Raw genomic sequence first — 27,661 nt, 5'->3', positions numbered from 1 at the left:
CCGAAGTGAGGCGAAGCTGGTTTTACTTGAAATCAGAATCAACAGCAGTCATGCGCAGGAGTGCTTATACTCGGACTCGCAGAACAAAAAAAAAACGGAGAGAGGCTGCAGTGTCGCCGGAAAAGCGAAACAGTATTAGTGATAGCAAAGTGTACGACAATTGCACGAAGACTGCACCACCGAGTGACGCCAGATATATATATATATATATATATATATATATATATATATATATATATATATATATATATATATATATATATATATATATGTGTGTGTGTGGGGTTTGGAAAGCTAGTTGCCCCGCATCCTCGGAAAAAAGAAAGCTTTCCGCCTATGCAACGAACTACATCTTTTCTCAGCAATATTGGCATGAAAGAAATACATGTTTATACCAATGATAGGACGTATTGAAAGTATATTTTTGTGTCGGATGAGAATTCATTATGAGTTGGTTCACAATAATTCAGTATGTATCAGCACAACTTGGGACAAGGAAATAGACCAAATAGAAGATAGACAAGTGTGGTTCTTGTGTGCTCTTTAAGTTTGCCCCAAGCTGTGCTTTTACATATTGAATTGCGTGAAATGCAGTGTGTAAAAAAAAAAAGAAAAAGAGATGTTATAGTCTTCGTGTGATGTAGTACCAGGGGTGCAGATCCAGGAAAGCATCAGTAGAGACTCCTGCCGTGGTGGCGTAGTCACAACGACAGGTCACCTTTCCAAGCCTGTGTCCATTCGTTCCTCTGTGAAGTGAGGTTGTCCCTTGTCGGCATTACTTTCTGCCCTTTACTTAGAACCACTATGTTTAACCTAATTAACTGTAGTAATATTCATGGTTTCAGCATTTACGGAACAGAGTAAAAGTTCTGGCGTGTGCAGACGACCTCGCTTTCTTTTGTACTGACAAGTCCATTACCAGAACTGTGGTGTCCAAGATAGAGGAATTCGGCACATCTCTGGTGCACAAATGAACTGTGGTAAATGTTTGGGGCTGTGGTTTGGCTCATGGATCTCTAAGCCGACACAGTTTGCTGGTACTGAAAGGTCTTGTGAGCCACTAAAATACCTGAGTGTTCCATTGGATGCATATATTTACCCGCATAATTTGCGTGCCCCTAATATTTAGCCAGCTTTACAAAAAAATTTTTTTTTTTACTCGTATATTTTGAGTTCCCCATCCTGCGCAAGCCAGCTTGCATGCGCGGGCGCGCACGCGGAGACTTTGGACGGCCACGCCCCTTGCCGCGGAGACAAGCACAGTTGTACATAAGACAAGCTGCGAGTGCGAAGTCCCTTCTTCTGAAAACTTCGTTCTTTTCTCCGGAAGCCCCCAAACTACGGTCCGTAGAATAAGTTGGTTCTTTATTCTATGATATTATATTCAAGGGACCGTATCCGAACATGCGAACCTGATCACGGGGTGTCGGAACTGCTTGACCGTTTTCCTCCCTCTATCTGTGCTTCTCTCTCCATGTGAATAACCTACCTACTGCAAGAGTGAGCGAGAAAGGCGTCTCGTCCATTCCTGTAAAGACAGCCGGCTGTGAAAAGCAACACTGCACAGTTATGCTTGCCGTGACAGCTGATGGCCGAAAACTACCGTCGTTCGTAATCTTCAAGCGGGAGACAATGCCGAAATTGAAGGTTGAAGGCCGTATTTACATGCGCGCCCAAGAACAAGGCTGTATGAATGAAGAACTGATGGACGACTTGCTCGACACTGACTGGGGTAAGCGACCATGCAGGCGCCTTACCGCGACTGCCATCGCTGCTGGTGTGCTTGACAGTTTCAAAGGCCATTTCGTGGACAGCGTAAAGGAGAAGTTGCAGAACATGAGGACCAACCTGGCTATTATCCCGAGCGGACTAACATCTGTTCTGCAGCCCTTGGATGTCTCCGTAAATAAACCCTTCAAGGACTACGTGCGCAAGATATGTACGTGGAATGGATGGCCAGCGGAGAGCATGGGCTCACTCCCACTGGCAGAATAAAGAGACCGCCACTAGAGACGGTCTGCAAGTGGATACTCACAGCGTGGGACCTGGTTTCTTCCAGTATTGTCGAGAAGAGCTTCAAGAAGATGGGGTGGCTGTCGAACGCACTCGACAGAACCGAGGACGATGTGCTTTGGGAGGGCGGTGACAGCGGCTGCGACAATGATTCCCAGTAGGACCTCCCGACCAGTGGTTCCGACTAGAGCATGCATGACTGGATCTGGCTGGTCAAATTACATGCTAATTCTGTTAAATAAACAAGTACCTTTCGCTTAATTGTGCTATAACTTATTTTCTTTTTAATGTGTATACCGCGCGCGTTACTACATATTGCACGTTATTTCGGATGTGTTCGCGAAGTCTCCGCGTAATTTGTGCAACCCCTTTTTGGAGCTCTAAAATTGTCAAAAAAAGTGTGCAAATTATGCGAGGAAATACAGTAAGTTAAGTACATATTACTAGAGAAAATGGGCACCAACCCTAAGGCGTTATGACCAAACATTCGTACCGCATAACCTCTGAATATTTGGCAGAGCTACAGTGTGCAACAAAGCTCTTCCATGTGCTACAAATAATCCGTTGTTCAAGAGTTTACATTCAGCGGTTTCACTGAATCTTTGCAACCTTTATTTTTTCATCAGTTTGTGCACCAATGAGGCGGCGTGCCAATGTTTTCAGACCAGTTAATTCAGGTGGACTTGGCCTGGTTCACCTTTATGTAGCGTGTCTCATTTCTTACTCTTTTGAGACTGTTCCTGCCCATTACTTCAGGCATTCTTGCAAGTTAATCTCGTGAATATTTTACCAAATTTAGTAATTTCAGCAAATTTTGCTTTATGTCCATATCTACAGGGATTCATGCATGATGAAGTGCACCTCTCAGTGTGCTTTCTGGTAGTGAGCTTCTCAAATGTATACTTATTCTCAAAGATCTAATTGATATGCTTGTTGAACATTCGTTATACTGATTTCTGTACGTCGGATTACCTGGACATGATGTGCTTGCGCAAGTCTGTAAAATGCCTATTTCTCCACACTCCAACACATTCGTCAACAGAGTGCATACTGAAATGCTACCTATTAAAACCTGGTTAAGTATAGATAAGGCATTTTTGGATCTTTGATTAACTGTTGTCTCTGTATATAATGTACCAGAAACTATAGAACACTGCTTTGTTGACTGCATGTTGACTGCAAGGATGCCATATTGTTTGGGGGGACATTCCCTAAAGGACTTTTAAAAAGGATCTTGATTTAAATCCTCATATGATAAGATATCGTATGCCACCTAAATGTGAAGTTGTCCTTTTTGACTACTTATGGCATTGCACAGTTTATGGAAAACTCGCCTGTTAGATTGGAATGCAGAACCAATTGTATCTTCGCAGTCACATTTCATTTGGGTGGTTTCACTTCTGAAAGACTTTTACGATCGAAGAGTTTTCCAACGAGATATCCGTGCAATATCCTTTTGCCTCCCTTTTAGAGAACTGTTTACTGTAATAATTGTGCTGTGAAGTGTTTGTCTTGGTCTTGTAGGTGTGCACATGGCTATGACTGTTCTGGCGGCTATGTAAATACCTTCTGCAAGTACTTATATTCATAATAAATACCATGAAAGAAAAGAGAGAGAGAGAGAAAAAAAATGCCAGGGGCGTAGTGGCCAACGCGTTGCACTAAGTCCAAGGGCGCGGGATCGTATCCCGGGTGTGGTGACTGCACTTCAATGGGGGTGAAATGCCGAAATGCCGGTCTAGTGTGCATTGGGTGCAGAAACTCCTTGAGTGCACATTAAAAAGCCCAGGTGGTCAAAATTATTCTGGAGTCCCTGTGTGCCATAATAAAATTGTAGTTTTGGCACATAAAACCCTAGAATATCTTTTAGCATCAAGGGAGGCCCCCTCCCCCTTGATGCTATGATTAGGGAATAAAAGTGAAACTGCATCAGTGTAATGCAGATGCACCTCTCAGTTCCAAGATGTTCACACGCAGGCTGAAAAAAAAAAAAAAAGGTGTATGAGATATTCTTAATTTAATTTTCCTTGTTCTGAACAAGGTTGTGCTGCCACAGTGTGTCGACAATAGGTGGATTCCATTAGTCCAGTTATATTAGCAGCACTTTGCAGACAGACCAGCGAACCAAATGCTGTCCCAACATGCTTTTTTTTTTCTTTATTGGCGGCTTTGACATACACAAACAATACACAAAAAAAAACATGCCCCTGTTTCAACATCGTTCTGTTAACAGCATAAAACGTGCGTGCTAATGCGCAATAAAGAAAAAAAAAGTTCACCCGCCTTTGGGAGGGCTCGAACCTCCAACCTTTCGGTTAACAGCCGAACGCGCTAGCCGATTGCGCCACAAAGGCAGTCGGACTGTCGCGACTTATAGCATTTTAATATATCAATAACATTCTTAAAAATTCGTTTTTATTAATATAGTTATTTAGATTATTTTAGATCATGGAAGCAGAAAGCAATTAAAGATGCAGCAGACGTATATTTGCTGAGCAAACTTCAGAAGCATTTCGAGCCCGTTTATGACAACAATAGACACCTGTCGGCGCGTTTTCGATACCGGCGGTGCAGCGCACAATGATGGCCGCCCCTTCGTGGCTGTTTGAGAAGAGGCACCTTAAAAAGCCACGATTGGGACCTCCTGACGTTTACCCGCAGGATCCGAAACAAAAAGAGGTGACACTAAGCTCTTTGCTGCATCAGTCAAGTTGCCGAATTGGACGCCGTTATTTCTGGGCGCCTAGTCTCTTTCCTCCGGTTTTCTCTTGGTGCGCTTGTTCACTATGTTGCGATGCGTGTTCCCGAGCAGTACTCCTCGCAATATTGCGCGTTGTTTTGCGAATGAACGCCTGTGCAAACATGAAAGTAGAATTACTTTCTGTTTAGTGTTTCTGGGCACTCTGTTCGAGCTTCCTTGTGTTCGAGCAGGCTCTATTGCATAGCTTGAAAACATCTTGTGTCTGTTAAGTTTCCTTCTATGCGTGGACGTTTCGCCTAATTCTGTTGCCCACTTTTTTTCAGGATGAGCTCACCGCTATAAACGTGAAACAGGGGTTCATAACAAATCCCCAGATCAACGACGAGGTAAGCAGTTGAACGAATGACGACCGTTAACAGTCGTGGGTATTGCGGTTATTTTTTTCTCCGTTATCTTATGTGATCGTCTAAGGATATTGCGCCAATTTTTCTTAGTTCACTATGTGATTGTTCGAAAATACGGCGTACATTACATTTAACAATCTGCTCAACGTATTTTTTTTTTTCAGTATGGTTCCGCCAGAAATGCCAACATCACGTCCGCAAAAGTAAGTCGTTTGTTTCTTGAATGTGAACAGCTGAAATCAAAACGCCTTTATTTTTTCGCGTGTCTAGTTTACTTTGCCGAGAGGGCTAATCTTGGGTAATAAGGTGCATTTTACCATCTCATCCCATTTCAGTTCGGAGCCTTCTTCAGTGCCATTCTTTCTAAGAAACAAGAACTTAATACAATTCAAGATTCGTCCCGAAAGAAACAGCAGATCAACACCAAAGAGCATTTTTGGCCAGTAAGTATCCTCGGCACAGCATCGATAGCACTTTTATTATCAGTTAAAATGTGTGCTTGTTGTTGTTCTCTGAGGTCATGTTGATGAGAATTTTAAAGAGTGCCTGTGTGTTTCCGAAACCCCTCTGTCACATGAAGACTTCAAAGTGTACTTAAGTCATTAAAGGTTGAGCGCTACTGCATGGTTTCTAGCATGCTTAACTTGTCATGTTTTGTAATGTGGTAGATTATATCGCTGATTTTAACCTTGCTATGAACTTGTTGCTAATTGAAACGTATGTGAAAAACATGGTAAAGCTGCACATAAAAATGAACTTGCAGGTTACAGCAAGGTCCAAGAATGCAATTGAGGCTTGGTTTCGTGATCTTGCTGGATCTAAACCACTTACCAACCTGGCGAAGAAGGCGAGTAAATGTCTTGGGGCACTCTGTCCCTGTGCAATAGTTTGGTGAACAAACATTCCCAATTTTTCTGCAAGAATGCAGATTTTCTTGTGAACATATTTACATAGTGTTCTCATGGTATTGGGATACGGTTGTTGATGATAATTATATGCTATTGATCTATCAATCTGGCATGTCAATGTATGAAGCGATTGTTTTAGTGTGACTGCTGAAGGCATGGTAAGTTTGTGTTTGGCTATGAGAAAGTAAATTTACCTTTGATCTCTTATACCTGTGATCATGCCAAAGCTATTGGGAATCCTCTATGCTTCTTATCATGCTCACTTTTGAATGCATTTTTGCTGCAAGTAAGCAAGTGGGCTAGTTGAGCTCGTGGGCTAATTAACTTCTACTTGAGCGACTTGACATCAGATAATTTTGCATGTGACATTGTCTACTTGTTATTTCTTAGTACATTCACTTCGGACAAGTGAAATAAGTACTTGGTTCTTTTAGTTCTTTATTGTACTTCACTGTGCATTTTGTTCTTACCCAGGTTCCCATATTCAACAAAAAGGAAGAAATCTTCTTGACGCTGTTTGAGTTTTCAGTGCCTATGCTTCGGGCTGCTTGGTTTATCAAAATGACCTCAGTTTATCACGTTGCTATTTCTGAAGCAAAAATGAAGAAACGGCAACTACCAGACCCCTGTCAAGGTACTTCTGTGCTTATGTTTCTCGTTATGCCTAATTTGGACGTATTGCGAAGGCATTCTTTGTAAGGTCTTTTGCATGAAAGTATTTTGTGCAACTGAAGTGTTCTACCATGCTGACTGCAACTTCTTGGCTGTGCGTGAGCTTGCTTCAGAGTGCAGTCTGAAGGACACGTCACAGCTGTTCAGCCTGGCAGCAGCACCTGTTTTAATCTCAATGTTTTTGTGAAGTCCACATAATATCCGCAATGTAGCTGCATGTGAATTAATATTGCAGAGGCAACAGTTTTCCCATCACCCTCTGTGAGCTTGCTTGAAGGAGAAAAGAAAGTGCACTGGCTTCCACTTAAGTAGTTCAAGTTCGTAAATTATGGCTCAAAGCATCATAGACACAACACTTGAGTTCTGTAAATTATACCGTTGTCCATCTGCGATGAACAGTGAAACTAGGCGATGTGGAGATGTACACCCTACAAATTTTTAACAGAAGCAAGCGAGTGTCAGCCTCGGAGTATCATAGAGCATGGTGGCAAAATCTATGAGAATACATGCATGTGCTCAATGAACAGTTTAGTGCAGGCGCCCTCTGCTAGGACATTCCGAGCAACTTTCTTTTGCATCCATATGACCGTTATGTGAAAGATTTAAAAAGAAAGAGAGAGAAAAAACACAAGTGGCATAACTAGTGGGCATATATTGCATTACATTCCATTCAAGCAGTGCCAGTTGGTGTTTTCTCATCTCTTCTTAGTGGTGCGTGAACAACAAAACTGATAGCAATAATAAATACAAAGCAACAAACACAAAGTCTGTTATTGGAACAGCCTAGCAGAGGACACTTCACCAGATTGTTCATTGCATGTACACAATATTCCTGCACATTACACCGGCTTGCTCTGTGAAATGGCACTGATTAACTTGGTAGGCAAGCTCACACATTCCTGTTAAAAATTTGGAAAGATGCACATCTAGGGCTCTGTTCAGAGAAGGCACATGTTGTTCAAGGAGATTCATGCATATCATGATTGGCATGTTGCCTTTCCAGTGTAAACCTGTTGTCTGTCCTATGGCAACACTGAACCTGGCTTAAAAGGACATTAGCAGCAAATATTAAGTCAAGCTAAAGTTATAGATTAGTGTGCAAGAATCTCTAAAGCGTCAATATTGTTACATAGGAAGACGCCGATGAAAAGCTATATACAAATATATTTACAAGGCAATATGCCGCACTTGGCCAAGAGGCAACAGCCCGCGCTAGCCTCTAATCATCGTCGTCGTCTTCACCCTGCTCGCCTCTTTGTCATCGCAAATACTGTTCCGTAGCACTACCCCCGGCGGCAAAAGCGCCGTCTCGGAGCAACTAAACGCCGGACTCGGAAGCAATGTAGTAGGCCTTGAGCCTACTGACATGTATAGCATCACTAGATGCCAGAGTAGAGGACGCACGGGAGCAATTTCGTACGTCACGGGCATCACCTGCCGGAGCACGCAGTCGGGCCCTGTATATCGCGAAAGGAGCTTCTCTGAAAGTCCGACGTGACGAGAGGGCGACCACAGGAGCACGAGCACACCAAGCGAAAACTGTACGTCACAGTGGCAGGCGTTGCACTGACGCTGCTGAGTGGTTTGCGAGGCCATCAGTTGAGTACGGGCAAGCTGGCGGGCATGGTCCGCGAGGGCGATGGCGTCGCGCGTATACTCGCTTGTTGAGATCGCAGCAGGAGGAAGTGCTGTGTGTAGGGGCAAGGTCGGTTCGCAACCGTACAATAGATAAAATAGAGAAAATCCGGCGGTGTCGTGCCGGGAAGAATTGTACGCAAATGTGACGTAAGGAAGGGCAATGTCCCAGTCGTGGTGGTCTTTGGAAACGTACTTGGACAGCATATCAGTAAGAGCACGGTTTAAGCGCTCTGTCAGGTCGTTGGTTTGAGGATGGTATGAGGTAGTCAGCTTGTGTTGAATGGAGCAGGAATGCACAATGTCGGTGATAACTTTCGAGAGGAAGTTACGACCACGGTCAGTAAGCAGCTGTCGCGGGGCGCCACGAAGTAAGATAATGTCACGCAAGAGATAGTCTGCGACGTCATTGGCACAACTGGTAGGGAGAGCCCGCGTGATAGCGTATCGGGTTGTAATCAGTTGCGACGGCTACCCATTTGTTCCCAGAGTATGACAGAAAGGGACCGAGGAGGTCTAATCCAACATGAAAGTTCGGTTCCACAGGAACGGTGATCGGCTGGAGATGACCGGCAGGTAGCAGCTGAGGTGATTTCCGACGCTGGCAGGGATCACAGGCAGCAACATAGCCTCAGACGTAATATTGTGAACAGAGCCGAGTCGAGAAATTGAGGTAAATGCAAGACACGATTACAGGCTCCTCTGGTACATTCAAGTACTTGACCGATGACAAAGGCTTTCCTCATTTAAATTCTGTCACTAGTACTCAACCGCTCGTTATAGAAACATCATTGTATTGCACTATAAGATGAAATAAAATGCTACTTATCCAGTTGTATTTCATTTTTAGAAAAAAGAACTCATTGACGTTGCCTTTGACAACGATGCAGGCGAGCGAAAGATCTTGTGTTCGCTCGACTTTGAACTGCCTGCGCATTCGCGTTTCAGTAATTTCATTATTGCATAGTGCTGCACTGGCTTTGCTAGCTCGCGAAACTCGTACAAACTGCAAGTAGCAGAGAATTCCACTTCCATGTGATGTCGTGGGATGCCCGAACGGTCCATGTCACTTGACCAAAAGCAGTTACAGCAGTCAATCCGGCGCTCTGTCTTGGCTCAGTTTCTCTATGCCCGCGCATTTGTGTTTCGTGCAAAAAACTGTATTGCCGTCTGTAGGGCGCCATTTTGCTCACCGACGGCAGCAAAGGGCGGTGATGGCATATGCAACGTCGCCACTCCCCTGCTGGGTGGTGGGAGATTTGAGTTGTGATAAAGGTATTCAGACCCTTCAGATGCAATTTTCTCGTTAACTAAGTCTATTCTTGGCAGAAAACAAGTGCTGTGGGAATTCTGGAATGGTATTTAAACAGTCCACGTCGACTTAGTATTTGCCTTTAGTGTCCCTTTACGTGTGCGTGCTCATGCAGGCATATAAACTCAAGCACAAGCAACTGTGTACTTTCAGTTATCAGTATTGTTTGATTCATTCATGCCTTTTAGACACTTCCCAAAACTCAGTTTATCTTCTCTGATAACCATGTCCCTTGACATTTGCATTGGATGACACACCACACAATACATCAATTTTTGGAAGTGATATACTATGGACATTACCTTGTGGCAAACCATTCTGGTGCCTTCCAGACCGTTTAGGTGTTACAGATAAAATGCTGAAATGAGGCTTATAGACCATCACACTGTGGTGTCACATACATGTGACAGCCTTGATAATTTTGGTGCCTACTGCTATCAAAAAGGCCTTTCAATTGAATGATAAGTGCCACTTTACTATGCTTGTTGCACTGCTGTACATCAAAAGCACAAGAAACCAAGATTGATGGGTCTTCCAATTACAGTAAGAGAGCTCTATTCGTACAGATTATTGTGTCAAGGATTTCAAGAAATATCAATGAAATAGAAGTCTGAAATGAGAAGCTCAGCCCGTTCTGCCCATGCATCAATTTGTTGTGCGGTCACTGCGTATTTGTTCACGAAATTTAAAAATGTTAATCTTACACCATGTCACCCCAAAATTAATGCATTCTTTCTGACTGCTCACAAGACTTAAATGAAACCTTCCCATATAATATATGATGCTGCATATCATATGACGAGGATTTAGTTTTAAGCTCACATTCATCCATTCCATGCTGCTTTTGTTTTTGCTTGCTGCAGAGTGGACTGCGTCATTGTGCAAATTTCTGCGGGAGCTACTGCACAAGCTGGTGGAACATAGCCATCCGACAGGTCCACCCCCGCCTCCACCAGGAGGGGGTGGGACCACACCAGGTGGTCCTGGTAGTGGAGGTGGGGCAAGTCCTGGTCCTCCTGCAGCTACACCTGCTGCTCCCAGCATTCCACCTGACACCACTATTGCCAAGCAGTGGCATTACTGTACCAACCTGGCCTCGCACCTTTATGAGGTGAGTACTCTACCTGCTTCATCTGTCCTGTGTCACGTGGAATAGGAACGAGGGGATGACCGAGAAAGTAAATGAATAAAAAGTAACTATATTGGGCAAACTTGGGCTCACAGAGAAAAGAACCAACTTGGTGGCAACGATTGTGACAAACACAGTAGCTATTGCTGAATCGGAACTGAAGCAGCTCTTGCTCCCCATGAACTCCCCAATGAACTCGAAGCTTTGAGTTGAAGACACACTGAGGGACCTCATCCTTTGTATTGTACTACGTCAGTATATCCTACGAGCCTCTGATCAATAAACTTAACTCAGATAAGGTGATAGCAGCAAAACTTCGAGAACACACTGGTAGCATTGATGTGTGCAGGTAATGAAAGAGCATGCATTTTAAAAAATAAATGAAGGCAAGGCTTCACGTCAGTGTCAAAAACAAAACAGACACATCCCACAGCATCTAAAATATGCTGATTTGGTTAATGACTGTCGTTAAAGGTGATGTACTCTGCACTGAAGCTACAGTACATACCGTATTTGCTTGCATAATGATTGCACTTGCGTAATGATCGCACCCCTGAATTTTGTCGTCAAAATTATATTTTTTTTCCTTTCCCATGTAATGATCACACCCCGAACTTGCCACAGCAATATGTCGTGTTCCAAGCCTAGCTAATGATGATTGCGCTTACCATCTGTCGAATGCTGTCGAATGCTACGCGAACGACTCTTCCAAGACATGCCAAGCGATCTGCACATGCCGAACATTCTTAATTAAGCAGATGCCCCATTTCATTTCTTCCATCACTTTCTGCACTTCCATGAAAAAAAAGCTACAACCAAACTTGCCTTGGCTTTATGACTTGTAGGCCTTATAACGATTTTGGTCAGCAACAACAAAAAAGGCGCTTTTTGATTCTTCTCGTCTGCACTTGTGGGCACGCAACAAACCGCGAGTGGCAACGATAGTAGCCAGGTTTACACTGATGCGTTATAATGTGTACCCTATTCATACGACGACGCTTGTAACACGGCTAGGATATTCGCCCACCCATAGCGGAAGCGTGCCGTATTAAGATAGTAGGGAAGACAAATGCCGCAGTTTTCGCAGCGTGCCTGTTTCTGTCACCAGCAGCTAAGCACGCCCATCTCTGTTTCTGTCCCCTCAAAGTGGTTATGGCTACGTTATTGCCACAAGCTTGCCGATATTAACGATATTATTTATTACTGATACGGAAGAAACTATTTCAATGTGCGTAATGTACTCACGAGAAGAAGAAAAAGAATTGTGTTCGGCGCGTTCGGCTTGCTCCGTCGGATGCCATTTTTGTTTTGGTGTCCCGCACTGTTACAGTGGCAGGTGCCTATTTGTTGACCCGTTGTCATCCTGCAGCAAACTTGGGATGAAAAAAAAAATGTTTTCTTTTCGTGGGAAATTTAACCCGCGTAATGATTGCACCCCTGCATTTGCTTCAACTTCTTTTTTACAAGAAAGTGCGATCATTATGCGAGTAAATACGGTATCTTATGCGGAACCACTAGTCATCTACCACATCTCGTAACCCCCGTATTCAGAAATGCATTGTAACTTGAAGCCCATGCTTGACTTAATAAAAGCGACTCCTGGTGAGAACACGCCCAAGACGCTTATTGCGTTTCCTTCGGTGCGTTCACAACAGGCGTCATTTAAATCAAATCAAGCGTGGGGTCCAAGTTAAGATGCATTTCTGAATACGGGGGTAAGGGTCAATGTGGGCTAGTTGCCACTTCAAATCAGCTGGGGCTGGTCCGGGTGCATGTATGGCTTCGTGTTGCGACGAGTATAGCTTAATGCTGTACTGCAGTAAAAGTGTTAAATGTCACGGAATTGGAAGGTGGACAAAGGAAAAAATCAACAAATGCATATTAGGCCTTGTATCTCACAGGAGTACTGACCACTGTGGTTTCCGGCTTAGGGAGCCTTGCGTAATGTAGCGAGTTGCCGCGCACACTCACTTGGCCCGCAAAAGAGCGCCAAGCGTTGCACACGCTAGGAAACACAATGTTGCCCTAAGTTAACGGAAACAGGTTTATTTGCCTTTGGTGGCACCCAACACTGCACAACACACGGTCCCAATGTGGCGCGGGAAGCAAGGAGGCTTCCTTGTCAAGGGCGAAAATACACAAGGGGTGGCGCTAGCACGTCGCTGCGGGAGTATGGCTCCCCACAACACGCCGCAAAGGAAAAAGTGTACCCGCAGCTATGCTGTGTCCTCTTGCTATTACAGTCGAACCCACTTATATAATGATACCGGTTTTAAAGGGAAGCTGAAGAGTCTGTTGAATTCAATGAGGCACTCATATACGGGTGCGGGAATCTTATAAACATTGCAGATAAAATTTTGGGGGTGATTTTTCACTTAGGAGCGATGTAATCGTCAGTTAAAATTGCGCTGTAGCTCCGCCCCCCATAGAGCTGCGTGCTGCTGCTGACGCTGACGATGCGAGCGGAGACTGAAAACCGCGGCGTAGTGACGTCAGCATTGGTGTTTCGTTCCTTCGCAGTCTCCGCACCCGTGCCTGACCATGCTTATTTCTGTGTGCGTGCAGTCCTAATCTGCTTCGCTCGACCCTACATTCCTTTGTTTGTGTGTATGTAGAGTGGTAGTTGACGTGTGCAGCATCAATTGAACTTGTAGGCCGATCATGCCGGCGTTCTGTGCAGCCTACGGTTGCACGAACACCAGCAGCCGCGACGATGTTCCGATGTTCCATTAGTTCCCGCAAGTCAAGAAGCTTTCAGCTAAGTGGGAGGCTGCTGTGAAGCGAAAGAACTTCAAGCGCTCAAGAACAACTGTGCTGTACTCTAATCATTTCCGTGACGACGATTACTACCAGAGTTTATCAATAATGCATGCTTTGGGTTCTCCTTCGTGATAGCACGCTGAACAGAAGGTGCATGTTTATGTCCCACCCTTGACGCAGGTTTAATTGCCAAGCGCTGCGAATTTTCTATTCGCATGTGTATTGTGAAACAGCCTGCATGCAGCTACCATAACGCAGTGCAAGTGTAAAGTTTGCATGTGTTGGAAAGCTGGCTCACGCCAGGACGCTGCGCTCCCCCTTCTCTCGCACACATAAAGAAACTGACATAGCCGACGAAATTCGCCGGTTATGAGTAGCATGCGAATGGCGCGCTGATGAAGGTTCTATACTACGCGTGCTACATCATCATCATCAGCCTAGTTACGCCCACTGCAGGGCAAAGGCCTCTCCCATATTTCTCCAACTACCCCGGTCATGTACTAATTGTGGCCATGTTGTCCCTGCAAACGTCTTAATGTCATCCGCCCACCTAACTTTCTGCCGCCCCCTACTACGCTTCCCTTCCCTTGGAATCCAGTCCGTAACCCTTAATGACCATCGGTTATCTTCCCTCCTCATTACATGTCCAGCCCATGCCCATTTCTTTTTCTTGATTTCAACTAAGATGTCATTTACCCGCGTTTGTTCCCTCACCCAATCTGCTCTTTTCTTATCCCTTAACGTTACACGTATCATTCTTCTTTCCATAGCTCGTTGCGTCGTCCTCAATTTCAGCAGAACCCTTTTCGTAAGCCTCCAGGTTTCTGCCCCGTAGGTGAGTACTGGTAAGACGCAGCTGTTATACACTTTCCTCTTGAGGGATAGTGGCAACCTGCTGTTCATGATTTGAGAATGCCTGCCAAACGCACCCCAGCCCATTCTTATTCTTCTGGTTATTTCAGTCTCATGATCCGGATCCGTGGTCACTACCTGCCCTAAGTAGATGTATTCCCTTACCATTTCCAGTGCCTCGCTACCTATCGTAAACTGCTGTTCTCTTCCGAGACTGTTAAACATTACTTTAGTTTTCTGTAGATTAATTTTCAAACCCACCCTTCTGCTTTGCCTCTCCAGGTCAGTGAGCATGCATTGCAATTGGTCTCCTGAGTTACTAAGCAAGGCAATATCAGCGAATCGCAAGTTGCTAAGGTATTCTCCATCAACTTTTATCCCCAATTCTTCCCACTCCAGGTCTCTGAATACCTCCTGTAAACATGCTGTGAATAGCATTGGAGATATCGTATCTCCCTGTCTGACGCCTTTCTTTATTGGGATTTTGTTGCTTTTTTTGTGGAGGATTACGGTGGCTGTGGAACCGCTATAGATATCTTCCAGTATCTTTACATATGGCTCATCTACACCCTGATTCCGTAGTGCCTTCATGACTGCTGAGGTTTCGACTGAATCAAATGCTTTTTCGTAATCAATGAAGGCTATATATAAGGGTTGGTTATATTCCGCACATTTCTCTATCACCTGATTGATAGTGTGAATATGGTCTATTGTTGAGTAGCCTTTACGGAATCCTGCATGGTCCTTTGGTTACCAGAAATCTAAGGTATTCCTGATTCTATTTGCGATTACCTTAGTAAATAGTTTGTAGGCAACGGACAGTAAGCTGATCGGTCTATAGTTTGTCAAGTCTTTGGCGTCCCCTTTCTTATGGATTAGGATTATGTTAGCGTTCTTCCAAGATTCCGGTACGTTCGAGGTCATGAGGCATTGTGTATATAGGGCGGCCAATCTTTCTAGGACAGTGTTCCCACCATCCTTCAACAAATCTGCTGTTACCTGATCCTCCGCAGCTGCCTTCCCCCTTTGCATAGCTCCCAAGGCGTTCTTTACCTCTTCCGGTGTTACTTGTGGGATTTCAAGTTCCTCTAGCCTATTCTCTCTCACCTTATCGTCGTGGCTGTTACTGGTACTGTATAAATCTCTGTAAAACTCTTCAGCCACTTGAACTATCTCATCCATATTAGTAACGATATTGCCGGCTTTGTCTCTTAACGCACACATCCGTTTCTTGCCTATTCCTAGTTTCTTCTTCACTGCTTTTAGGCTTCCTCCGTTCCTGAGAGCCTGTTCAATTCTATCCATATTATAGTTCCTTATGTCCGCTGTCTTACGCTTGTTGATTAACTTAGAAAGTTCTGCCAGTTCTATTCTAGCTGTAGGGTTAGAGGCCTTCATATAGTATTGGCGTTTCTTGATCAGATCTTTCGTCTCCTGCGATAGCTTACTGGTTTCCTGTTTAACATCGTTACCACCGACTTCTATTGCGCACTCCTTAATGATGCCCATAAGATTGTCGTTCATTGCTTCAACACTATGGTCCTGTTCCTGGGTTAAAGCCGAATACCTGTTCTGTAGCTTGATCCGGAATTCCTCTAGTTTCCCTCTTACCGCTAACTCATTGATTGGCTTCTTATGTACCAGTTTCTTCCGTTCCCTCCTCAAGTCAAGGCTAATTCGAGTTCTTACCATCCTATGGTCACTGCAGTGCACCTTGCCGAGCACGTCTACATCTTGTATGATGCCAGGGTTCGCGCAGAGTATGAAGTAGATTTCATTTCTAGTCTCACCATTCGGGCTCCTCCACGTCCACTTTCGGCCAACCCGCTTGCGGAAAAAGGTATTCATTATCCGCATATTATTCTGTTCTGCAAACTCTACTAATAACTCTCCTCTGCTATTCCTAGAGCCTATGCCATATTCCCCCACTGACTTGTCTCCGGCCTGCTTCTTGCCTACCCTGGCATTGAAATCGCCCATCAGTATACTGTATTTTGTTTTGACTTTACCCATCGCCGATTCGACGTCTTCATAGAAGCTTTCGACTTCCTGGTCATCATGACTAGATGTAGGGGCGTAGACCTGTACGACCTTCAATTTGTCCCTCTTATTAAGTTTAACAATAAGACCTGCCACTTTCTCGTTAATGCTATAGAATTGCTGCATGTTACCAGCTATATCCTTATTAATCAGGAATCGGACTCCTAGTTTCCGTCTCTCCACTAAGCCCCGTTAGCACAGGACACGCCTGGTTTTTAGCACTGTGTACGCTTCTTTTGTCCTCCTAACTTCCCTCCAATAGCACTGCTAGACTCGCCTCACTAGATAACGTTCTAGGGTTAAACGTTGCCAGGTTCATATTCCAATGGCGGCCTGTCCGGAGCCAGGGATTCTTAGCACCCTCTGCAGCGTTGGAGGTCTGACCGCCGCCGTGGTCAGTTGCTTCGCAGCTGCTGGGGACTGAGGGCCGGAGTTTGATTGTTGTGTTCATATAGGAGGTTGTGGCCAAGTACTGCACCAGGGTGGCCAATCCTGCTCTGGTGAGAGAGTGCGTTACCGGTTCTGGTCACCGGGATCAGACCGCACTCCAGGCCTGTTTGTGCAATTTTCTCAACACACGTTTTTTTTGTATTTTCCGGTGGAGAATTGTGCGGCACCGGGATTTGAATCACGGTCCTCTTGCACGGGAGGCGGATACTCTACCGTCCTCGCAGGAGTTAAATTAAAAATTAAATTATGGGGTTTTACGTGACAAAACCACTTTCTGATTATGAGGCACGCCGTAGTGGAGGACTCCGGAAATTTCGACCACCTGGGGTTCTTTAACGTGCACCTAAATCTAAGTACACGGGTGTTCTCGCATTTCGCCCCCATCGAAATGCGGCCGTCGTGGCCGGGATCCGATCCCGCGACCTCGTGCTCAGCAGTCTAACACCATAGCCACTGAGTAACCATGGCGGGTCCCGCAGGAGTTGTACGCCTACAACAACAGCTGCTACAACAGCTGGTAAATTTTTCCTGCAGTTAAACCGTCTGTGTAGATTGCCGACAGCTTTGGGGTAGTGCACAAATGCCGAAGGTTGCATCACTGCTTACGTTCTACGAGGAGGCATGCAGGAACATAACACTACAGTTGTTTGCCCGGAAACGTACTCACTGGATCGCCGAGTGCAGCTTAGCAAAAAACATACTCGCCAAAGAACATTTCCGACATGAGGAGATGCTAACACTTTGCCTTCGTTCGCGTGGAAAGCACTGCTTGCACCAGCATTTTTTGCTTCTTGGAGAGGCCGGCTCTTCGCAATCGGCTCGTACATGTAGGGAGTAAAGTATAAACCCCATACAAGTGATCTTGCACGCGACAGCGACAAGCGAGGCGATTGCTGTCGTGTTCACTCGTCGTCTACAAGCCGAACTCCGCGTGAGCGACAGCTTTGAGCGACGACTTCCCGGTATGAGGGCAGCATAATACGTGCCGAAACTAGCGTGACGCGTGCTTTATCAATTTAAATTGATGTATTTTACTGTAAAAAGGAGCATAAAATATTTCTAAGGGTCTTGCACTAGATTCTTATTCTTGCACGTGTAAAATTCAATAGTTTGCTCGTTCCGTGTGACAAACGGTAGTATTTAAGTTATGTACATCCAGTTCCGGCTTTGCACTATTGGCTAGTCGCTAATGGCACTTTCGGGCGACGAGCGAGATTTCTAGAAACTAGTGATCGAGCGACAACAACGAGCGATCTGTTCAAGCGACGGCCTGTTTTGTCGCTCGAAGCCGTCACCGTCGCGCGCAAGGTCGCTCTCGCAAGGTTCGGACTTAACGCTGAACTCTTCAGAGAAACGCAAGCTCTCTAAATTTTTCATGACCGTCTCAGCAAAACAGCACCAAACTACCTTGCACCGTGCTTGATGTGTAGCGGCAGCAGTCGGTCCGGACGAACACCATTGTTGACGTCACGAGGTGCCCAACCAATCACAGGCGGAAACGAGGCGCGCGAGCTACCCCGAGTCTGCTGCTGCACTTTTCGTCGAAATAAAATCTGTTTGCGCTTTCTTTCGCTCAATTGCAATGCGATATTCGGATTCAGAGAGTTGAAAACCATGACGTACTGCTCTTCACTTATTTTTTCTGGAAAGCTTTCAGCTTCCCTTTAAAATATATCAGTTATAACAATGAGAAGCTGCTGCACCGTCAACTTTTGTATGTTTTGCATGGTGAAATAACCCGCTTACTACAATGCCCCGATGCTGCATTATCGGTTATAACGATGAAGTTTGGCCGCTCGGTGTCCAAGCTGAAAGGTAGTGAAATGCGAAATCCTTGAAAAGAAAGAAAAGAAAACAAGAAATTCGAGCCGCTGTACGATGGCCCGCTGCTCGAATGGCCACCGTGCGCTCATTTTCCAGCCTTCTCCATGCGCCTCTCTCCCATCACCTTTCCACCCCTCCGAACACGAATGGGCTGCGCCAATATCGCTACGCCGTGCCATCCTCCGAAACACGAATGAACTGCACCAACTGCGCTGCTCCCATCTTGCTAGCTGGCTCCTCATTCAGTGCAGTTCTGCAAACAGAGTAATTGCCCATATTTGTCTTTGTTGGTTGCGTCGAAATCGTTCCTGGCCATATGGCTCCTCAACCTCTTTTGACTCGCCGCTGAAACGGAAGATGACTGACCTGCCTGCTAATAATCGGCAATGCATGACGTTGCCGGTGAAAAGAAAGTGCATGGCTATAGATCTGGAAACCAAGTGCTTCTAACCAATGAGGCGATCGTTGCGAACATGCTTGCATTGGATAGCAACGGTGACAATGGCAGCGATAACACGGTAGGGCAGGCTGCCTCAACGTGGTCCTCACAGGAAGCCCGGCAGATGATTCAGTCCTTCCGAGGCTTTGTTTTCGCGAGGATTCTTTCGCTGCACTACGTGGAGCACTTGGATACCTTGGAGAACGATGTCGGCAAGGCTGACGGACATAGGGTTTTCTCATGCAATGCAGTGCAACGTACGTGGTAGACGTTTGTGGTAGTCTCACCTCAGCGTTTCTTCTGGATTTCTAAAGCTGACAGGCTGCCGCGGCAACCTCCTCGCATTTCTTAAAAGGCCCCTTTTGGGCCCTCCAAAGCACTGCCTCGGCGGTGCTTGCATTTCGCTTGCCACCCGAGACCCCTCTTTGCAGTTATAGCAGTGCCATTCTTTAACGCCAACAGCCGCGGCTTGTTACATGAGATCGGAGCGCCCAGGAAGCACTTAAATGAGCGAGCACAATCGGCAGCCGGATGGAGGAAGGTGGTCGGGAGGGGCAGTGGCCTCTCCGCCATTACAGTTTGCTAAGGTCAGCTCTGCCATCCCCCTATTTTGATTTTTTCATGCAATCCGGTTTTAACAATTATCGATTATAACAATGGAATTTTCGTGGCAACTAAGCCACAGCCAATTTTTTACCGTGACCGGGTTCGAAGCATTCATTGTAGCAGTATGGTGATTTAAAAAAATGTTTGTTATATCTGGAAGTAGTTTCCATAGAGAAGGTTGGAAAACTGTAACTGCACTAAAATGTTGTTATAACCAATAGATCATTATATCTGGGATCGTTATAATTGGGGGTTCGACTGCATACTTTTTGTATTTTGTTGGCAGGAAGGGCTTCTGGATCATCAGGACTTTCTCAACTGGATTCTGGAGCTGGTTGAGAAGACCAAGAGTCCAGATGATCCCATCTTGAAGCTTGTCATGCCACTCACATTACAGGTCAGTTGCAGCTCTGCAGCTTCTCCACAATGCTCAACGTATGATTTTTGATACACTGACTTTGTTACCTCAAAACACCTATTTAAGTACTGGAAACTTCAGGCAAAACACATAGTAGAGTCTTTGAACTGCCGAAGTGAAGTTTCAGTTTGGATAGCTTAGCTAAATAAAAACAGTTAAGCATCTGTACAACAAACTTCAGTATAAGAAATTCTCGATATAACCAAGTGTTTAACTTTTTATAACCTTTTATATAACTATAGAACATGTATAGTTGCTGGCTCATTTTCCAGACCTTAGAGGTACCGAAATGTAGTCCAAAAAATTTAACAATCAGAAAAATTCGTTCAGCCAAGAAAATTATATTTGTTATGCTTAGAGTAGTTTAAAAAATTATCTAATAGAGTTGAACCTCGCAATAACCAAATCGGCAGGGAACGCGGAAAAAATTGCTTACGCGAGAATTTAGTTGTTGCTAAATGAGACAGTACTGAGAGGTGATGCGTCGCAGAATGAAACTTTACTGTCCAAATTCCGTTAGCCTACTTTGGCAAGCTTTATTAGAGAATATAGAATTGCATTGCCTACAGTACAGAGTGCACCACATGTGTTGATCAGCAGTGGCAGCAGTGCCGTGGAGCAGTACTGTCGGTCATATTCTTTTCTAGATAAGATCACTTTTGTGAGATTTTGCCTAACTCGGCACCAGACGCAGAGCACCGGCACCCTACACAGGCAGTCGCATTTCTCCAGCGCACGCTGTCGCCCGTAGGTGCCGACGCATCCGGTGCTGAGTGCGAAAGTGATTGCATCTCGTATACCCGAAGGCAATCGATCGAGATTATGGCCCCTTCGTGCAAACCTACATCCGACGCCGAATCTGCATGCGATGCCTGTCGCTTGGCACCAAAACCATCATTCTAGAAGCAAGGGATGTGTATTCCCAGATGATTGCTCAATCACAGCCTGATGCGTGGCACTCTATGCTGCGACCACCATCTCAAGTGCCATAAACAATTCCACTTCCATTGGGCAGGGATTTCCTTGTTTTTGGTGCACTTTTCTCACCAAGGCGCACAATACGCACTTCACTAGGTGTGCAAAAACCATCATTACATGTCGGTAACAACATGCATGCTGCTTCAAACGAGCAATCAGCAAACAAGATGGCAGCCATGGCTTGTTTCCAGCACACGTGGTCACTTCCGGCGCTTGGTTGTTTTTGTAAACAAAAATGACGGCGCACATGCAAGTGTAGTGTGGTGGTATTTCACTCAATTTTAGTGCAACGCAATTGCATTTGAACACATTTTGGAGCCTGCTAGCCTTGCGTAAGTAGGTAATATGTGGGGTTACGTTACAGCAAATTTCGTTGATGCGGGGTAGTATAGTTAAACCTGGATGTAACGAAATTGAAAAAAGTCCGCAATATTTCATTATATACAGGTTTTCATTATGTGCACTTTCATGTGAAAACTGGGGAGTAACATACAAAAACAAAACCAAAATGACACTGATTTCACTTCAGGTGATCTCACCTCTTAATATTCAGGAGAAAAAAATTGGCAGAGGCTTAGCTTGGCTAAGCCTAGTGGATTGCGAAAGCAATCTTCTGTTCAGGTTGTAGAGTTCCATACTGCTCATCAAACGTGTAGATGCAGTCTCGTCGCCATTTAAAGCATCCATAAGGCTTGCTGTCGAACGATCAGGTGTCGCCAAAGTCGCGTCTGCATTGAGAGCATGCATGATACTTGTAGATGCACCCAGATCAAGAGATGTTGAACGCATTCACCTGGCTGCATAATATGCACGCCGTTTAGCTAAACGTTGTTCCCGCTCTTCATCCGTTTCTTCCGCACGCCGCCGCTTCTTAGCTGCAGCACATCGTTGCAGCTTCACCTTATACACATCATCCGACATACCGTGGAGGATTCGCTGGGACGACTGTGACGAGCCGAGTTGGGGGGGCCGCTTTTCCACAGCTGGTGTGACGTCACGTACAGCGAGCGCCCCTCGCGGCAGCGGCGCGAAGCTGCAGCATGGAGGATTCGCTGGGACGATCGCGACGAGCTGAGTTGGGGCCCCGCTTTTCCACAGCTGGTATGACGTTACACATAGGTCACGCTAAAGGTCAATGGTGGATTCTCAGGGGCGACGGCCAAGAGCGGCAACCTCGAGCAGTATTGCTTTCGCAATAAAAGCTGTGTGATTCTAGCTTGTTTTTTCTGCATGATTGAGGACATCAAGCAGTGCTCCAAAGGAGCTAACTCAAGCAATGTGGCTTCATCATCCGCAGGGCTGCACCGATGGAACGACGCAAGATGTCCAATGCGTCTATCACCTTTCTCATGGCAGGCATAGCTAACAGCGGATCTGCCTCTGATGCACCTTCCTTGTCACCGCGATCTTGCATGATTTCAACAAGCGCCGCATCTGACATTTATTCAGGTAGATAACGGCACTGTTGTCAGCATAAAAAAATATACCATGTTCGACGTCGTCGGGCACTCCACCATTCACACCTAGCGCATCCCACGCTTCGGTGACATCAGCTGGGCTTTCAGGCTTCTCTTCGTCGTCGCAGATACCAGCTTGAATAACCTTTATTTGGGCTTTGGCAAAACTATTTGAAACGGTCTGGGTTCCAACTTCCTGCCATGACGCAGCAAGCATTTCGATCGCTTGATATACCGTATTCTATTGACTCGAATCTAGGCCGGCCCCTATTCTAAGCCGAACCCCGAATGTCCGAAGCCAGAAAAAATAAAGAAACCTTACCTTGAATGTAAGCCGAGCAAAAAAGTGAGGACAGCATTCACAAAATGAAAACAGTATTTATTTAATATGAACATGCCCAGCTCCCTCTACGTCGTCATCACTGCTAGCCTCGTACGCTTGCGGACGTGTGCAAGCTTGCGTCCGCATCCCCATGCATGCGTAGACAGTGCGGCACGCCTCGTACGCGTCGAAACGTGGCGCGATCTCACTGAACAGCTCCTCTCTGTTATTGTGCGCTTATCTTCTTTATCGTTGTCATCTCCTCGTTGTGGCACACGCAAAAGGCGTCTCCCGCTGCCCCCTCCAATGATGGTAGTTTTTCTCAGCGATGCTGAAGTCCCGCCGGGCTTGAAAATTTGGCGATGCCCCTGCGGCTAGCAGAACTTTTCATTTGTGGCATTGCCTGTTTTGTGCCAATAATGCCATGCCGCATGCCGATACGTAGCCACCATACCTATACGACAAAGGTCAAAATGATGATGTCACTCATGTACTTCAGTTAGCTACTGGCGGGGCTAGTAGCGGCTGCGATACTGACTTTTCTAGATGGTGCTAGCTATGCACCATATTTATCATTTTCAATTACAAACTGGCGCGTTTTTTAAAATCCTCGAATCTAAGCCCACCCTAGAGCTTGATGTATGATTTAAAAAAACAAGCTATCGGCCCAGATTTGAATAAATATGGTATGTTTTTCTTTGTCTGTCATTCAAAATGGATGTCCTGAAGGATCTTATCTATCACCCGACGGTGGTAGCAGCATTTGAATCTGTTGAGTCCGTTGTCTAGTAGCTGTATCAGGGATGTGCAAATAGGAGGAAAATATATCAACTCGATATTTGCTGAAGGCCGTTGACGTGGTGCCTGGAGCAGTTGTCGAGCAGCAAGCAGATCTGGCGGCCTCGTCGCTTGATGTCTTTGTTGAACTCTTTCACCCAGTCGCAAAAGATTGCCCGCGACATCCACGCTTTAGAATTGGCCACATACAGTTTAATCTCGATAAATGGAAATAGTTTAAACGGAACTGCTGCTTAAACGGAACACCGTTCTCATGGTTGGTTGGTTTTGTATTCATGCAGTGCTCTCTGCAATGCCTCTCGGTAAATGAAACTCCTGATAAATGGAACCAATTTCTCTGGTCCCTTGAAGTTCCATTTAAAGAGAGTCCACTGTATTTAACTGGCATTCACTTTTATCTGTTGAAGCATCTGGGCTGTACACTTTTCCCGATAACTAACGGGATTCGTTTGCCATTGCCCTCGCTGTTGGCACAAAGCAAAACTGTCACGCGAAGTTTGCTTTGCTTGCCATCACAGTCTTCTCCTTTAAGCGCAAGTGTGTGATTTGGCAACATCTGAAAAAACAGAGCCGTCTCATCACTGTTGTAGACGTCTGCTGCCTTGTAGTGGCTCAGAACACCAGGCAGCTTCTCAGGCACCCATGATGCAGAAGCATCGCTGTCGGCAGAAGCAGACTCACCGCTAATGATTTTCGTGACGACTCTGTTTTGTCTTTTAAATCCTTGCAGCCAGCCGTTGATAGCTTTGAAATCCCCGTGGCCCAGTATGCATGCAAAATCCTTCGCTTTCTGCTGCAAGATCGCACCACTTATGAGCACGTTTCGTGCCCATGTGTCCAGAAACCATGTAAGCATGGCTTTGCCCACATCGATGTAAGTCGGCAACTTCATCCTTTTTTTCTTCTATCTTGTGCCCAACTCCACTGCACTGCAGATGCTTTCCTCTGCATTCCAGATAGTCGGCGGGATGTTGGCTTGGATGGTGAACTGGGCAGTGACATCCTTCTTCTTGCCCACTGCAACCGCATTCACAACTGAAAGTTAGTCCTCGAAAGACAAAACTTTGCACTTCCTCACCAAACTCATTTTCAAAGCAAACAAACATAGTGAGAATCGTGCGATACACTGCTGAAGTTAACACTTCTGTCACGTCCGCTCTCACGTTCACACACCTGCTACTGTGGCAGGCTAACACACACAAGCCTTAAAAAAAAGGGGGGGGGGGGGCAAAACGAAATAATAAAAATAAGAAATGAACACTAAGACGCAGAACAGGCAGGCTTGGTAGCGACACCTGGTGTGACTTTGCATAAGTGATGTGGGAGATATGGGGTTCTCCTCCGTACTCTTGGGACAAAGAAATGACAACACAGTAGTGCAAACAGTTACAAGGGCATTTATTGCACTTTCCATAGATCAATGCCTGCTAGCCGAGTTGCTATCCACAAAACATGCCGATGGGCGCGCGACAAATCTAGAAGTCTGACTCACCGAGCGAATATGTTCGCCCCATGCTGGATCCCAACGTCTGGTCGTTCGCGTGTACGGTCACGCCAACGGTGTCCAAGGCGGCCACGCGAGACGGTCTCGCAGAAGCATGGTCGGCGCACGCGCGGGCGGCACGTCCGTCCCGCTCGCTTCCCGAACCCAAAGAGGACGCGCCTTGTCTCTCGGCGCCCGAGTAACCCCGCCGCGGCGTGACAGTCGCGCCATCTCTCGCACCGCGCTTGTACCACTCCGACCGCCGCGGGCGCCAGGCCATGCGAGCCGTGCGGGAAAACAGCATATCAGGGGATGCGTGAGAGTCGCGCATCCCCACAGTGAAAAATGCGGAGGCTGATTCACTTGGCACAGAGCAGCACTAGGGGAGCTAGCGGCTTTCGAGTGCTCTGGCTCGCTGCGATTGCATGTGTTCCTCTCGCGGTCGGCCGCTTGAGTTACCGTAAAAACCCGCGTATAATACGTGTTTTTTTTTCCTATTACTGTATTAGTCTCTTAAATTTTCGCTTTGTACTATATTCGGATCCAAACAACAATTTCAGTCAGAAATTTGGGCTAGAAGTTTTAGTTTCGTTATTGCTGCGTGGCTATGGCTTGACTTCGTTATTGCTGTGTGGCTACGGCTTGGCTTCCTTATTGCTGCGGGGCTATGGCTTGGTTTCGTTATTGCTGTGTGACTACAGCATCATTTCTTTATTGTTGAATGTGCACCTTGACAGCACATGTGCAAACCATGCTTCGCGAAGTGCATCTTTTTTATTCCGCATTGAAGGACCAAGGTGTCCGGACCACGAAAACAGTACTCAGCTGCTTTCAAGAGAAAGGTTATTTTAGCCGCACAGGACTTCGGTAACAGTGCGGCCGGGAGGCAGTTTGGCATCAACGAGGCAAGCATTTGTGGATGGCGTCGACAGACGGAATCCCTTTTTGCGTGCAGCGGAACGTGAAGAAGCTTTTGCAGCCCGAAGAGCGGGACATTCCCAGAAATCGAACTCGCCCTGATGGAGTTGGTACGCCAACAGCGAGCTGCGCATCTAGCTTTGGGCGTGGTGCTTATGCAGGCAAAAGCTAAGGAGCTTGCAAAATAAAAAGGGCCACCGAGCTCCGCCTTGAAAGCGAGCAAGCACTGGATTTATCGCTACATGTGCCGTGCTGGATTTTCCTTACGCCGCCGAACTTTGATTTTGCAAAAGCTGCCCGAATCGCTGCCTGAAAGCTACTTGTGGCTTTCCAGCGCCACGCTATTTCGCTGTGCAAGTCCAAGAACTTACAGCTAGGGCAAATCGGCAATGCTGACCAAATGCCGGTTTATCTGGACATGCCATCGCCCTTCACTGTGCACGAATATGGCTCTATGTTCTGTCCACTGGCACCGAGAAAACGCGAGTTACCATCATGTTCTCGTGCACGGCAGACGGGCTCAAGCTCTCACCCTACATCGTCTTCAAGCGCAAGACAGTGCCTAAAGGTGAGGAGCTGCCAAAAAATGTGGTCGTGAGATGCCATGAGAAAGGCTGGATGAATGAGAATCTTGTGCTCGACTACATAAAGTCTGTCTGGTGTAGGCGGCCCAGTGCACTGTTGTCGTTCCCCTCCATCCTCGTGCTGGATGCATTTCGTTGCCATTTGGTCGACTCAGCGAAGAGGCTGTTGCAAGAATCCGGCACTGAACTCGTTGTTATTCCGGGTGGGATGACGTCTCAGCTGTAGCCTTTAGATGTTTGCTTGAACAAGCCGTTCAAGGACGCGGTCAAGCAGTGTTATGCAGATTGGATGCGCTCAGGTGAGCCTGCAGTGGTGCCGACCGGGTGGCTGAAGCAGGCTTCGCCAGCCATGCTATGCAAGCGGATTGTGAACACATGGGCCAGCATACCAGAGGACTTTGTGCGTCGTGCATTCAAGAAGTGTGGCATCTCAAACACACTCGGTGGCACAGAAGACGAGTACCTCTGGGAAGATATGCCTGACAAGGAACTATCCGAAGAGAGCACAGCTGAGGAAGACAGCGATTGAAGTGCAGAGTTCAATTTAAATAAATCTTTTCCTCGAGTTTTCCTAACTCGTATTATACGCGGATAAAACTTTTTTTTCATTTCGCGTCCCAAAAATTTCACCAGGCGGTGCTACGGTATGTCCTCGTGCCCCCAATAGTGTGTGGTGCATGAGGCATGGGCTGTTTTGGCAGTGACAGCACTTTGCCTGTGTTGATTGGCATTGTCATGTTTCTTGTGCAGAGTGGATTTTTTTCAGTGCTTGCTTGTCATACAGGCTGCGTTCATTGATACCTGCTGGATTGCCACCAGGGGGGGGGGAAGAAAATAAAAGTGAACCACACACAGACCTAGGCACCTTTGGCATCCTTAAAGAGACACTAAAGGCAAATATTAAGTCCAGCTAAAGTAATAGATTAGTGCTCAAGAATCTTTAAAGGGACACTAAAGG

The 27,661-nt window shown here is 46.0% G+C and overlaps 1 protein-coding gene and 1 non-coding gene across 7 annotated transcripts in view; one reads left to right on the top strand and one right to left on the bottom strand.

Moving 5' to 3' along the window:
* Nucleotides 1-269: 269 nt before the first annotated feature.
* Nucleotides 270-27,661, top strand: part of LOC126542835 (mediator of RNA polymerase II transcription subunit 12-like protein) — a 232,660-nt gene continuing 205,268 nt past the window's right edge. For all 6 annotated transcript variants that reach the window (XR_008615000.2, XM_055077484.2, XM_055077485.2 and 3 more), the window contains exons 1-8: nucleotides 270-4,692; nucleotides 5,038-5,100; nucleotides 5,283-5,321; nucleotides 5,454-5,561; nucleotides 5,882-5,965; nucleotides 6,501-6,660; nucleotides 10,509-10,756; nucleotides 20,032-20,142. Coding sequence is in view for 5 of the 6 variants with exons in the window: in XM_055077484.2 (XP_054933459.2) it covers nucleotides 4,594-4,692; nucleotides 5,038-5,100; nucleotides 5,283-5,321; nucleotides 5,454-5,561; nucleotides 5,882-5,965; nucleotides 6,501-6,660; nucleotides 10,509-10,756; nucleotides 20,032-20,142 (912 nt within the window). In the remaining variant the exon portion in view is untranslated. The remainder of the gene's footprint in view (nucleotides 4,693-5,037; nucleotides 5,101-5,282; nucleotides 5,322-5,453; nucleotides 5,562-5,881; nucleotides 5,966-6,500; nucleotides 6,661-10,508; nucleotides 10,757-20,031; nucleotides 20,143-27,661) is intronic.
* Nucleotides 4,294-4,367, bottom strand: TRNAN-GUU (transfer RNA asparagine (anticodon GUU)). The gene has a single exon. It is a non-coding gene; the product is annotated as a tRNA-Asn (tRNA).

The sequence above is a fragment of the Dermacentor andersoni genome, chromosome 2 (assembly GCF_023375885.2).
Source record: "Dermacentor andersoni chromosome 2, qqDerAnde1_hic_scaffold, whole genome shotgun sequence".
In the NCBI taxonomy this organism is placed as follows: Eukaryota; Metazoa; Arthropoda; class Arachnida; order Ixodida; family Ixodidae; genus Dermacentor; species Dermacentor andersoni.
Note: the sequence above shows the minus strand (reverse complement) of the source record. Positions and strands in the feature narration are given on the sequence as shown.